At 38.3% G+C, this 15298-nt stretch overlaps 1 protein-coding gene across 1 annotated transcript in view; it reads right to left on the bottom strand.

Annotated features, from left to right (window-relative positions):
• SLC45A2 (solute carrier family 45 member 2) overlaps positions 1–14983 on the bottom strand; it is a 61978-nt gene extending 46995 nt beyond the window's left edge. The window contains exons 1-2 of the mRNA XM_074201682.1: positions 14527–14983; positions 13378–13557 (exon numbers count right to left, since the gene is read on the bottom strand). Coding sequence (XP_074057783.1) covers positions 13378–13557; positions 14527–14911 — 565 coding nt within the window. The 5' untranslated portion in view covers positions 14912–14983. The remainder of the gene's footprint in view (positions 1–13377; positions 13558–14526) is intronic.
• Positions 14984–15298: the final 315 nt, after the last annotated feature.

The following is a 15298-nucleotide window of genomic DNA, read 5'->3' as shown; positions in this document are numbered from 1 at the left end:
TTAGTTCAATTGGACAAAATAGGGACTCATCTCATCTGCCTAATTCAATAAATAGTGCTATTGAATAAAATGCATGTAATCTCCATATTGGTTCTCTTGGTTTTTTCTTTCAAAAGTCATTTTTTAGTTTAAATATTTGCATAAATGTTGCTACTTAGTTGAATAGAAAGTTTTGAATTTTGGGTTTTTACTATCCTGCATCATACACTATGCTTTTGAAAGATAAAAGGGTTTTGTCTAGGAAAAAAATTTTAGCTCAGATATAGTTATTTTTCACATGTTCAGCTAAACTGAATTAAATTTAAAACTTGTTTTAAAAAAACAACTGACATTATTATTGTGAAACTATTAATTTACCGAATTTTTCAGCTTATATTCTTGATATGTGAGCATCAGAAAATTTTGTGTATTATTCTAGTTTTAGATTATTTTTAAAATTTTATTTCTTTTTTAAAATTTACATTTTTATTTATTTACACACATTACTAAAACAGTCTTGTAAGAGTAAACATAATCTCCCCTCCCCCCCATGAAAAAATCTCACAAGAAATAAAGTGAAAGAAAGAAGGGGGAAAAAAAGGTGCTTCAGCCTATGTTCCAATACCATTGGTTCTATCTCTGGGATGGATCACATTCTTTATCATAAGTCCATCAGAGAAATTACTTCCATATTTTTCTACAGTTGCTGTTGCTGATTTTAATTCCCTCCATCCATTCCTCCCCACTACCATTCATTATATTTTCTCTCTCTCCTTTCACTCTGTCCCTCTTCAAAAGTGAGTTGTGGAGCAGTCAAGTGGCATAGCAGACAGAGCACCAGTCCTGGGACCAAGAGACCCCAAGCCACTCAGACCCATGGTCCTGGACAGACCACCCAATCCTACCACCTTGCAAATAGTAAAAAAGAAAACATGTTATATCTGACTGTCCTCTCCCATGATCTACCTTCTCCTCTATCACCCACATCCCCCCTTCCCCTCTCCTCCCCCATCTCTTTTCTCCCATCCCTTTTCTCTCCTTTTTCTTCTGGATTTCTATGCCTTATTAAGTATGTTGTTTCCTCTCTGAGCCATATCTGATGAAAATGAAGGCTCCCTAATTTCCCCTCACCTTCTCCCCCTTCCATACGATTGCAAAAGCTATTTCTTGACTCATATGAAATATCTTAGTCTATTCTACCTCTCCTTTCCCTTTCTCCCAGTACATTTCCTTTTCACCCATTGACTCCATTTAAAAAATATATTATACCTTCAAATTAGGCTCTCTCCTGTGTCTCATGCATAAAAGTTCCTTTCTAACTGCTCTAATAAATTAGAAGGTTTATATGGGTATTATCTACATCATCTTCCCATATAAGAATACATGTAATTCATCACCATTAAATCCCTCATAATTTACCCTTCTCATCCATTCTCTCTATTCTTTACTTGAGCCCTGTACTTAAGGATCAAACTTTCTATTCAGCTCTGGCTGTTTCAACAGGAACATTTAAAATTTCCCTGTTTCATTGAAGGTACATCTTTTCCCCTGGAAGAGGATGCTCAGTTTTGCTGGGTAGTTGATTCTCAGTCGCATTCCAAGCTCTTTTGCATCCCAGAATATCATATTCCAAGCCCTATGATCTCTTCATGTGGATGCTGCTAAATCCTGTGTAATCCTGACTGTAGGTCCATGATATTTGAATTGTTTTCTTCTGGCTGCTTATAACATTTTCTCTTTGATTTGGGAGTTCTGGAACTTGGCTATACCTGGGGGTATTTTTTGGATCTCTTTCAGGAGGAGATGAGTGGATTCTCTCAATTTCTATTTTATCCTCTGCTTCCAGAATCCTAGGGCAATTTTCCTCTAGAAATTCTTTAAAAATGAAGTTAAGGCTCTCTTTCTGATCATGACTTTCAAGTAGCCCAATACTTTTAAAATTGTCTCTTCTGGATCTGTTTTCCAGATCAATTATTTTTTTATTGAGATATTTCATGTTTTCCTCTAGTTTTTCATTTTTCTGTTATTGTATTATAATTTCTTGATTCCTCACAAATTCATTGACTTCCTTTAGCTCCATTCTACATTTGAAGGAATTGTTTTCTTCAGAGAGCTTTCTGATCTCCTTTTCCATCTGGCCATTAAGGCTTTTTAAGATATTCTTCTCCTCATTAACTTTTTGGACTTCTTTTTTCCACTTGATCTAAACTAGGTTTTTTTTTTAGGTTTTTATCAAGGCAAATGGGGTTAAGTGGCTTGCCCAAGGTCACACACCTAGGCAATTACTAAGTGTCTAAGGCTGGATTTGAACTCAGGTACTCCTGATACCAGGCCTGGTGCTTTATCCGCTGCATCATCTAGCCACCCTAAACTGGTTTCTAATGTATTATTTTCTTATTTTTTTAGGGTTTTTTTTTTTGCAAGGCAAATGGGGTTAAGTGGCTTGCCCAAGGCCACACAGCTAGGTAATTATTAAGGGTCTGAGACCGGATTTGAACCCAGGTACTCCTGACTCCAGGACTGGTGCTTTATCCACTACGCTACCTAACCACCCCTAACATGTTATTTTCTTCAGCATTTTTTGTATCTTGGTTTTCTTGTTTTTCCTGTATCTCTCTCATTTCTCTTCCCAATTTTTCTTCTACCTCCCTTACTTGATTTTCAAAATCTTTTTTTGAGCTCTGTTATAGCCTGAGCCCAACTCCTAAATTTCTTGGAGTCTTTGCATATAGAAGCTTGGACTTTCTCATCTCGTAAGGGTGTGTTTTGATCCTCCATGATACCAAAGTAATTGTCTACAATCAGGTTACTTTTTTTTCTACTTATTCATTTCCCCAGACTGTACCCTGGTTTGGGGGTACTTCTTGAGCTTTTGAGTACTATTGGGACACCCCCACAAGGACCTCAGTTCCTTTAAAGTCTTATGAGAGACTCTGACTGCTCTCTTGATGTGTATTTTGGTCTGTGGACAACCACAAGCACACCCCTCTGCCCTGGAGCTGTGAGGAGGGTCCCAGCTCTATGGCAATAGGACTCCAGACTGTGACCAGGATCTGAATATGGACAAAGCACAAGAGCCCTGTCCCAGGGACAGAGGAAAGATCTCGAGAGTCTCCCCCCTACCAGGATCCATGGGCAGAGTGCTCTGGAACAAGCTGCCAGGCAGCTCCCTGCTAGGCAGGTCTGTGGACCTGCTTCCATTTCCTGGGATCTGGGCTGTGCTGATAGCCACAGCTGCACTCAGGGCCATGCTGGCTCCCACTCATTCTGGCAGAGGTTCCCCAGCTGATCTTCCAAGTTGTTCTTGGTGTTCCCTGCATTGGCAGGTCAGGGAACTGCTTCTGTTGATAGGAGCCTGAACTCCCAGGGGCCCAGGTGCCTGTGGGCTGTTTGAAGAAGGCTGGAGCTCCTTTGTTTCAGTGTGATGATCCTAGCTGTGCTGCTGCCCCCCTCCAGCCCCATGGAACAGAGCCTTCCCCTGATCTTCCAGATTACTTTGGGCTGAAGAATTGTCTCACTGGATCTTTCTGAGGGTTCTGTCAAAAATTTAGATAGAGGCATAATTTTAAGGTTTTTGGAATATTTTGGAGAGAGTTCCTAGGAAAAGCTATTCTCTCATGCCACTATCTCATGCCCCTTAGATTATTTATAGTTGATGTTTTGCAAAATTCAAATAATCCTATGCTGTATCTTTAAAGGATAAAATAAATGATATCTGAATACTTGCCTAAAGAAGAAAAAAATAAGGAGTAACAAGAAGATCCAAAACAAGTACTAGAAAAAGAACAAGAACATGAAGAAGGAGGAGGAGCAGGAAGGAAAGAGAAAGAGAAGATGATAATTGTGAGAAATTACTGAGTGTTTGGTTTCTACAGGATATGAGAGGAAGCTGTTAATATTTCACAGGTTTCAGTCAGAACAGTACATTATAAAGGCAGAAGTCTCTGGACTATTGATTAGGCTGAAAGACACATGTCTACATGCAGGAATGTGGAAGTGAAACAAAGGGAAAGGTGAAAAAAGAAATGACCCTGACCATTCAGTGAATTGGAAGAAATCCCCTAACCTGACTCCTTGGCCAAGTGGAGGCCAAAACCAGCTTGAACTAGTCCAAGTTGACCTAGGGTCCTTGACCTTTCACAAATACACAAGCTTAATTAGGTTCATGCATAGTAATCCACACACACACACACACACACACACACACACACACACACACACACACACCCCTGTGACAATTGAGGCTCATTAGCATAATGCTATGTTATGTTAATGTTATGTTAAGGAGTGTCTTGGGGGTGGATGTTTCTATTAGATTGTACCCCCAATGATGAGGACCTATCAAAAGGGAGGGGGAAAAAAGTCTTCCAAACCTATATAAGATTGGACATTGTCAGAATTTGGGGTGCCCTCTACTGGGGGAATGTGCTTTCCCACAGTAATGTTCAGTCACTCCAAGCTAAGTTTCATTATTAGGAGTCAAGTGATCCCACTATGGAAAAGGGATTATGATTTCTTTCATATCTAACAATGTTGATGAGTAATGATGATGAACTGTAAATACTATTTTCTTTCCTTGATGGTTTTGTTTAGGATTTAGAAAAGACTGTTTCTTTGTCCTAAATAGGATTGGTTCCAGTGTGGTATGTGGCTGCCTAGGCTTAGTTTCCTTCCAGTCAATAGGACTGATAAAAGTTTTCATTTTGTATTGAAGTCACACAGCTCATTAAGAGGTGAATTCACTTATTATCATGCATGTTTAACATGTTGCAAAAAAAAAACCCCTCAATGCTCATGATGGCCCTGGGAACATGAAAAGCAAGGTGTTATAGAATAAAGAATACTTAGACTAGGAATCAGAGGATCAGTGTTCAAGTTCTTGCATTTCTACTAACTGTCCAGAGACCCCTATAAAAATAATAATTGGCTCCTCTATCTTATTCTCAAGTTTGCAAGGAGGTAATGTGGCATAGTGAGTAGAAGGCTGCCCTCAGATTCAGGAAGACCTGTTTTTAAGACCTGTCTCTAAAACATACTTTCTATGTGTCTCAGGAGAAGTCTTTCTAAATTCCAAACAGTTACCCATCTACATTGGTGGAGAAAGATTTCTCACCCCGAGTTCTTTATATCAGGGAAATCGAAGGACTAAATATTTATATTGAAAAACAAGTTTTTCACTGTACACCTAACAGCAACATGGGAGTGATGATCAACCTTGATGGACTCACTCATTTCATTATTGCAACAATCAGGGACAATTTTGAGCTGTCTGCAACAGAGAATATCATCTGTGTCCAGATAAAGAGCCCTGGAGTTTGAACAAAGTTCAAGGACTATTCCCTTTAATTTTTTTTTTGGGGGGGGGGAAGCAGATTTCCTTATTGTCTGTTCTTGTTATCTCTTATACTTTTTGTTTCTTCCTTAAGGATATAATTTCTCTCTCATCACACTCAATTTGGATCCATGTACAACATGGAAACAAAGTAAAGACTGACAGATTGCATTCCGGGGTGGGGTGGGGGAGTAAGATGGGGGAAAAATTGTAAAACAAATAAAATCTTTAATGAAAGAAAAAAAATTTAAAAAAAAACAAGTTTTCAATCTAATCTTCATTCTATTACAAATTTAGTGTGTGACCTTAGGCAAGTGTCTCCAGGCTTCTAGTTTTCTAATTTATAAAATGAAGACCATCCAATCCCAGAATCCTACATAGGAATACTGTCATCATTTGAGTAAGAAAAGAATGGAGGTTTAAAGAAATTGCCCTGGGTCATTCAGAAAGGAAACAAGACTGGAAAGCCTTTTCTTGTTTCTTTCTTCTTCTTCTTCTTCTTCTTCTTCTTCTTCTTCTTCTTCTTCTTCTTCTTCTTCTTCTTCTTCTTCTTCTTCTTCTTTTTTGCTTTGTTTCCTCTCTACCCACATCCTCTTGGAGCTGCCCCAGAGTAGGGAAAGTAAAAATTATTACTCTCTGCAAGTCTTAAAACAGAAGTTGATTGTACAATGAAAGAACCCACAAGCATAAAGAATTATTCAACTTACTCTGAAAGATTAAAGACTAAGATACCTAAGGCTTCAATAGAGTCTCTTTTTTCATGTACATGTCTGATCTGGTCAAAACAGCTCATCTCTAGACATCAGGTCAAAGGCTCTTCTTTTAAGTTCTTATTTATTTCTTAAAGATTTTACTACATTTTTAATACTTTATACTTTAATCCAAAAATATGATCATATAGAATGTACAAATTAGAATGGACCTTAGAGTTTATCTAGTTCAATCCATTCATTTTAATGAATGGAAAACTAAGACCAAGAGGTTAAATGACAGCAAAGTTCACAAAGATAATTTTATGGCAGAAGCAATAGCAGAATGAAGATATCAGATCATAAACTCTTAAAAAATTTTTAATCTCTCTGTTCTCAATACCTACCATATGATCTTCCTTATAGAAGGCACCCAATGAGTGTTTATTGAACAGGATTAATAACAGGGTGTCCTGGCCTCAGACAATAGTTAAGAGATAAAGAAATCCATGGATACTTAGCAAAAGCCATAACTAAAAGACAGGCTTTTATTTGCTACCAAGTTAAGAAAGTCTAAAGGTTGAGCCAGCATCAGAGGTGTATACAACGCTAGAAAATGAGAGCCAGAACACTTCCATTCCAAGTGCTAAAGTATGGAACTGGGGTAGGGAGTGATAGCTGCTAAGAATACAACACTTTTTGTAACAGTAACTCTCCCTGGATGCCTGAATGCCTGCCTATGAACTCTAACTCTGTCTGTCTGTCTCTCTATATACGTCCTTCTATCTTTATGTCTCTCTGTCTCTGTACCTGGGTGTGTGTTTTGGAGTCTCTTTTTGTCTCTATTTTCTGTCTCTTCTTCTTTGTCATTTTCTTTGTCTCTTTATGTCTAATTCTGTTTATTTGTCTCTCTCCATTTCTCTTTCTCTGTCTCTCTCTGTTGTCTCTCTTTGTATATCTCTCTGTTTCTGTGTTCTCTTTTTTTCTGTCTGTCTGCTTATACTTTGAGTGTATGGTAGAAATGATTTTAGCCAAGTATGTGTATGTGTTTACTTCCTGCTGGTCTGCATTCCAGAGTCTGTTAAGCATATCAGTTATCAGCTATTATAAAATCATCCTGATGACATGATAATTTATACATATTAAAATTAAACAGGTAGGATTAAGAATCAGTTTCTCTCTCACATCCAACTATAAGGTTCAGGGGAAGAAGGAAGGATTTCCTTGTGAGAAGGAGATTACACTTCCATAATGTCATGGGACAAGGAATAGAAATAAAGGAGAGAAGCAAAGGCTTTTGAAGGACAACCCAATTTGCTGGAAGAATCATAAAAAACCTCTGGAATATAGAAACAGATGTTATAACTGCTATAGAAAAGCTACAATAGCAATGAACTTGCTTCACTAGGGCTAAGGATAAAATGGCAGCCACATTCACACACAAGCCTCCCCCCAAGGGAAGGGGGAAAGGAGAAAGACAAATAAAGAGGAGATCAAGAGCTTGTATCTGCCATTCAGGACACTCAGATTACTGCCTTTCCCTTTTAGTGTTAGGAGTCTTTTGTGGGGACCATTCTAGGGGATGTGTCATAAGAAGTGGCCCTCATCTGGAGTTAAATAATGATTTCCTTGCTATAGGGGTTGAAAAACTAGTCCCTTCTCAGAACATTACTTTGCTGGATAAATATTTCCTGTTTAAATATGTATTTTTAACCTAATACTTTCAGGATTAGAATTGTATTCCCTTGAAGGGAGGTTAAAGTGGTTCAGATTCTGACAGTCAATGAGAGGGCATTCTTTACCTTTAAAATTCAGGGGATGGAATTAACTTTAAGGTCTCTTCTAGGTCTAAAGTTAATGAAACATGATTTCTAATCCCTTTTTCTCTTTTTTTAAAAAATAAATTTGAAGTTAGATGGACTCAAAGACTAGGGTATAATGATAGTTTAGAGTTTAATGATTGTTTAATTTTTTATTAAATTTATTAATTTTTTATTAGGTTATTCATCTGTGCCTCCACCAAAGTCCTACTTGGATGCCTCATTGTGTGGAAGAGACTCAACATACCCTCTGCCAGCAGAGCTCAAATTCTGGTAGGTTTTACTAAGCTGGAGAATTTAGAACATGGGCCGGGTGTCTGTAATTCAAGGACCCACTAAGGTAAGTTCTAGGAGCGTCTTCACTATGTGAACCAAAGGTTGAAGAATTTCTTGGCTATAAAGACTCATGGAATAAAGGTACAGTAGGGTATAGTTTTCAGGGCAGCTTGGTGAAGCAGTGGATAGACTGCCTGGCATGAAGTCAGGAACTGGGCAAATCATTTAACCTTGTTTGCCTCAGTTCTTCATCTGTAAAATGAGTTGGAAAAAGAAGTTTTGACCAAGAAAACCTCAAATCTGGTCATGAAGAGTGGGGTACAACTGAACAACAACCAGGGTGTAATCTGCATCTGTGAAGAGATTACCCACAGAATTGGACCCTTTAAGTGTTGAGGTAACTCCATCTATGATGGATAACCTTATCTTTGTGAATGATCAGTATGGTCATAGGGTCATCTATAGATGAATTTAAAGCTTGAAGGACCTTTAAAGGTCATGAATAAACCAATTAATTAGCAAGTATATATAATTGATTTGTGTATAATATGGGTCAATCATTGTGCTTGGTGTTTAGGATACATTGTAATCTTTGCCTTCAAAATTCTTACAGACCAGCCAGCGAAATATACATTTATAGATATATGAAATAAATATGTATATATGATATATATTTAATGCACATAAATATTCCACATTGTGTATGTAAATTTATGTATATGTATGTATAAAGACATATACTCATATATGCATAATTGTATGCATAGACAGATAGATGGACAGATAGAGATTCGAGAAAGAAAACACCAGCTGCTGAAGAGATGAGGAAAGATCTGTTACAGAAGATGCTGCTTGGGTTAAGACTAAAAAGAAATTAGGAAGGCAAAGAATCAAAGGGGAGAAGAGTCAGTGAAAAGGAATGGAGACAGAGTGCCTTGTATTGAGAACAGCAGGAAGACCAGTTTGGCCAGACTGCACTATGCATGGACAAATGCATTGCATAAGACTAGAAAGTAAATTGGGGACAAAAAGTTAAGGTCCTTATGTCAAAGGTGCCCCAAATCAGTTCCAGGAGAAGATTATCATAGAATCTAGAGCTAAAAGGAATCTTAGAAATCATTCATTCAAATCCTCTGCTTTTATAGGAAAGAAATATAATCTAAGGTTTAGAGAATTAAAAAATAATTTTCCTAAAGTCAAAGCACAATAAATTTTTAACAGAGTTGAAATGTGATCTCAGGTCTTCTTGATTCCCAAGCCATTGCTTTCTCATTATACTCTTTCTTCCATATCTTGCCTCATTCCCTGGGGGTATACAGACCCTGCTGTCACATGTCTCTGACATGTTATACCTTTGCCACTATTAGCCTCTTAAGGTATCTTTTATAAGCCTCTCTTAAGCATAAAGGTGGCTTCCAGCTAAGTAACATATTTAATTATAACGTTTTATCTGGGATGATAGACTTGTCTTCATTTGGGAGACCAGCCCACTCTGGGGGAGCATGATTCCTTCAAATATCCTCTCACATCCCTATATCCTTCTTTACCACTTATCCCCTGATTGCTTGTCTTACTTTGGAAAACTAGTCCCGTCTTGGGGATCATGATTCCCCAGGTAACCTCTCTTGGTGTTATTCCTTTACTGCTCATTCTTTCATGGAGGTTCATTTTGTTGATGTAGTTGAGGTGCTGAAACCAATCTCCTTAAATGATCAGTGGCTTCCTGCCTTTAGTCTTTCTTTCCTTAGCTTCTGCTACACTACATTTACTTTTTGTCACTAAAGTACAAAACAAAACAAAAAACAGCCATGACAAAAAAGCAGATCAGAATCTAGCTAACAAATTAAAGGACTTTTGGGAGATAGTATGGATTTTTTGCCATTTGGATCAAATTGTGCTAAAACTTTTTGTAATTAATTCTTCTTTTCAGTAATTGTAGATCTTTAGGACCAAATTGGTCCACCAGAGAATTCAAATTCAATTACACTCTCTCTCTCTCTCTCTCTCTCTCTCTCTCTCTTCTTCCTTTATTCTCCTCCTCCTCCTCCTCCTCCTCCTCCTCCTCCTCCTTCTTCTTCTTCTTCTTTCTTATTCTCCTCCTCCTCCTCCTTTTCCTTCTTCCATGATGACTACTACTACAATTACTATAACTACTACATCTATTACTACTAACTAGGTAGCAGGCAGTGGATAGAGCACTGGCCTTGGAGTCAGAATGGGAATTCAAATTTGGTCTCAGACACCTGACACTTACTGGCTGTGTGACCTTGGATAAATTACTTAATCCTGATTGCCTTCAATCCAGGCCCATCATCCTGATTCATATCTAGCCACTGGTCCCAGATGGCTCTGAAAGAGAAAGTGAGGCTGGTGACTTAGCACAGCTCCCCCTCACTCAAATCCAATTTAATTTGCTTGTCATGGCATCACCTCCCTTGATGTCATGGTCTTCTTCGAGAACAAAGGACAAACATCATCATCACTGCTACAACTACTAATTATTTTTACAGTGCTTTAAGTTTTTATTACATTATTCCATGTGATTTTTAACAATTATGGGGAGATAGGTGTCATCAATAGTCAATCCTTACCATCCCCATTTTATATCTGAAAGGTTAAGTGATTTTCTTCTTTAAAAAAATGCAAAAACAAAATAGGTCTAGAGCTGTGGCCTCTACTCAAAATCATGTAAAAACAAAACATAGAAATAAAAAAAAGCTTTCCATGACCCCTTTCTCTCCAAGTCTAAAATTATTCTGCTTCTAACATTCATTGGCTATTCAGAAAATATATAGCAATATGGTAGTCTGGGAAGGTGATTGAGACTATTAAAACCTAAAGTCCAGAACAAAACCATTCACATTCTCACATGCAACAATAACACTCTTGAAATACTACCAATAAAGTAAGAGCCTTGGATTGTATGCAAGGTAGAGTGACTTTGGACTGAACTCATATAATTATAATATTTATAGTAAATCAATCTCTCTCTCTCTCTCTCTCTCTCTCTCTCTCTCTCTCTCTCTCTATCATTCTTTTGCCTTAATTTGCTATTAAGGCATCCCAGAGGATTGAATAGTTAAGAAAAACTGAGCTGAGATTCAACTGAATATAGTTAACCAAGCAGATCATTTGTGTAGAATATCAGTTATATGTGGCATATATTTATTAAGCAGATCATTTTCCCATAATGTATTCTGTCTACCTTGACACTTTGGAATGGAATTGTTCTCTGGACACAAAATAAGAGCTATCATGAGTCAGCATGGGGAAAGTTCCAGCAAGGCAGTTTGCTAAATTTACTCCTTGACATCAGAGGAAGAACAGTCCTTCAATAAACAAGCATCCTATTGTGCTAGATGGTGTCCTCACTGAGGAAGGGCTGCCCAGAGCCTTTCAGAGAAAAATATTAGGACAGCAAGGTGACCCAATAGACAGAGCACTGGCCTTGGAGTCAGGAGGATGGGCATTCAAATCCAGGCCTCATACACTTGACTCCTAGGAATTGTGTGACCTTGGGCAAGTCCCTTACCCTGACTGCCTCACATCTAGGGCCATCTCCAGTCATCTTGATTCATATCTGGCCACTGACTCACATGGCTCCAGAGGAGTCAGTGAGGCTGGTGACCTAGCATAGCCCCCTTCACTCAAATCTAGTTTATGTGCTTGTCATGGCATCATCTCCCTAATGTTATGGTCTTCTTTGAAAATGAAGGACAAAAAAAAATTAGAGAAAAGCATTAAGTCTGGGCATGTTTGACCACAAACTCAGGCATTTCTGAACTCTGAGTACTTTGAACAAAGTGGTTTTCTATCTGGTATGAGGTGGCAGAAAGGTGTTTAGTGAGAAAAAATGCTTTGTACATTAATATTTTGGACTTATACAGGGTTAGAAGTGACCCACTCCAATGAGATCAAGCAGAAGACCTGGAGCCTCAGTCTCTTTCACCTAGAGCTCTCTTTCCAGCCTCCTTTCTCTCCACCCCTAGGACTCTAGACCAAAGCTCTGAATTAATTAGGACTCTTTGATTACCAGATGAGCAACTGGGGAATTAAATATTTGAGCTAATTTTAAAATGTTCAACTAAAATATGATAATCTGTATTGATAAAGGGACCACTCATACAAATGAAATCACAGAGCAGCTAATTTCACCAATAATTTTAGAATTTATTTATCTCCTCACTGAAGTAGTTGATAGAGTGCTTGGCTTGGAGCTAGGAAGATTCATCTTCCTGAGTTCAAATATGATCACAGATACTAGTTGTGTGACCTCGAGCAATTCACTTAAACCTATAACATGAGTTGGAGAAGAAAATGGCAAACCACTCAAGTATCTTTGCCAAAAAAAAAAAAAAAAACCCTCAAATGGGTCACAAAGAGTTGGACACAACTGAAAAGGACTGAACAACAAAATAGTGTGATTTGTCATAAACCAGCACAGTCCCTGGAGCCATCAATTAGACTATTAATTCTGTCTGAGTCCCTCTAGACTTGCTCCTTTTTACTACCCCAACTCCATACCCACAAAATCAAATCTCTCAATAAATGCTTCTTGATCATTATTATCATTGGCACATTTTCCCCAGTCAGCAAAGGCTGGTAAAAATACTGGCAAACAATCAATATATATTAAAATCCTTGTCAGTATTTTCACATCTTCCCAGGTTATTAGAATTCAAAGACAAACTTGAACATATCCTCCTTACAAAATGGTTTTGCTTCTCCATCTCTGATTACTCTTCAGTACAAAAGAAGTATCACTGAGATGAGTGAGGTGACCAGTATACATATATTTATATATGTAGTTTAGTTCTATTTTCCATGACCAGAACCAAGGAGGAAAGAGAGGAAGGCTAATATACACCTTCCAGAAGTGAGAATAGCACTAGGTTTCAAAAAGGCAGATTATATACCTGTATTCTTAGTGTATGGAACCTTTGTATGCCCTTCTGTATATTACTGTATATTAACTAAATGCAAGTAAAATGCATAAAGTTTTTGTTCCATTCCTTAAAAATATTGTTTATTGATATCCTTGTGTACATTTTCTTCCAGAAAATCTGACAGCCCTGGTCACAAGTTGACCTTCTCCAGAAAAGTGGACCTAAAGACAAGGCCCTCGTGATAGTAGTACCAGATCAACTGATCTATTCATTCAAAAAGATTAGCAAAGCCAAGAAAGAAAACTGCAACCACACTTTATTTCTCTCTTCCACAAAGCTCCTCCCCTTCATGGGAGAACAAAAGAAAAAAAAAGGAAAGTATTTTCATTCCATACCTGTGAAGAGTGCATGGTAATTGAGACCCCTCTCTTTATCCTGATGGGAGCAAACATCAAACAAATAAGCTTTGATGGGGCCATCAATGAAGTCGGCTGCAAAATCAAAGAGCACTACGCCCAGCATGGTGATGGTTATGACCCAGATAGTCAGTTTTTTCCTTGGCTTAGTAACCACAGCTGAAAAAGAAACAAGAGTATTGTCTCTCCAACTAGTTGCTTTAGGGAAAGGATGTTTTGTACACGGTTCAGCCAAGGTTGCCCTGATCTTGCTTTCATTTAAAATACCCACTGGGGCATCCTGCCTCTCATTTCCCTGTCATCCAGCCAAACAGAAGAGTAGTCACATGAAATATGCCCTGTTTTAAAGATTTGTATTTTTCCTTCTTTATGAAATTTTCTATCCATTACTGAGTCTCAGTTTCTGCCACCTCGGAATTGAGTGGCCTTGGGCAAGTCTATATTATTTGGATCTCCCTCTGCTCCCCTTTCAAGTGAGAAGAGATGGGGAGGCTGGGTGGTACAGTGGATAGAGCACCGGCCCTGGAGTCAGGAGTACCTGAGTTCAAATCCAGTCTCAGACACTTAATAATTACCTAGCTGTGTGGCCTTGGGCAAGCCACTTAACCCCATTGCCTTGCAAAAAAAAAAAAAGTAAAGTGAGAAGAGGAGGGTGGACTAGACCTGTAAACTTCCTTCCAATTTTAACATTGTATGGAATATTTAATACCGTAAATCTCAAGCTAAGTATTAATGAATGGAGCAAAGTAGATTGCAGAAGTTTGACTTTGCAAAAATTCTCCTTTGGATTGACATGCTGATACTTTGCCAGCATTGTCTCTTCTCTAAATTAAACTTTGCAATGATTGGTTGAAAATATATATATATTAGATTCAGCTAGTTAGATAGTAAAGGTAATGACAAAACAGGCTCAAAGGAAAACTCAATTAGTAATTCTATTTAGGATTCATCCATATCATTTTCTAAATGGAAATTTCCTCATGTATTAAGCAACATCAAAAACTTTTAAAACTCTAGAATCTGTCACACCAAACACCAGCTTTGATGCAAGAACCATTTAAATGCCACATAAAACAAGTTATGACCATCTCACAATTTTTTCCTACATAGATCATGGAATTCACTTACCTGAAATAACAGTATCCCCATTGAGGAATAATGCCATACCCAGCATCATCATGATGCCCAGCGTCAAGATGTAGGGTCTCCGTTTGCCCCATCTGGATTTACAGTGGTCACTGGCTGATCCCACCACTGGCTGCAGCAAGAAGCCCAGGATGGGACTGATGAGCCACACCACACTGTACAGACTCTTGGGCAGGCCCACACTGAGTAGCACTGGTGTCACATAAGCAGCTTCCACAGCATAGCAAAATTCCCTACCAAACATAGCCATGCTATGCATGACAAGTCTGCCTGAAGACCTTCTAGGGAGTTCATTATGGTCAAAAAAGCCAAACTTAGCAAGGGATGTGTACTTTTGAATCCCAGTCTGCCCACTGCTGTCACTCATAACTGTTAAATAAAGCAATTCCCTACAATACCAACACCTCCTGGGAGTAGCTCAAAGTTTTGTACAACAGACTCTTTGGACATGGACCCTGGCTGGCTAGAAAGTAGGAGGAGATGCTCAGGATGGGGGAAGGGCCTAAATTCTTTCATGCTTCCAAGATCACAAGTTATGATCAAGGAAGAAGGGAGGGGGAGTGGGGAAGCATGACGGAGATTAGCTGCAATGAACCCCCTCTGGCTCCATGGAATGTTTTGAACGGGCTGAGAAAGGTTTTTTTTTTTAATTTTCCTATAATAAAAAATGTTACTCAAAATGCCTAAACCTCCTTCGTTCTCTTCCTACCTTCCCCCAAGACAAAAAAAAAAAAAGATTTCCTCTTATACTGTC

Source organism: Macrotis lagotis, chromosome X (genome assembly GCF_037893015.1).
Source record: "Macrotis lagotis isolate mMagLag1 chromosome X, bilby.v1.9.chrom.fasta, whole genome shotgun sequence".
Taxonomy (NCBI): domain Eukaryota; kingdom Metazoa; phylum Chordata; class Mammalia; order Peramelemorphia; family Peramelidae; genus Macrotis; species Macrotis lagotis.
Note: the sequence above shows the minus strand (reverse complement) of the source record. Positions and strands in the feature narration are given on the sequence as shown.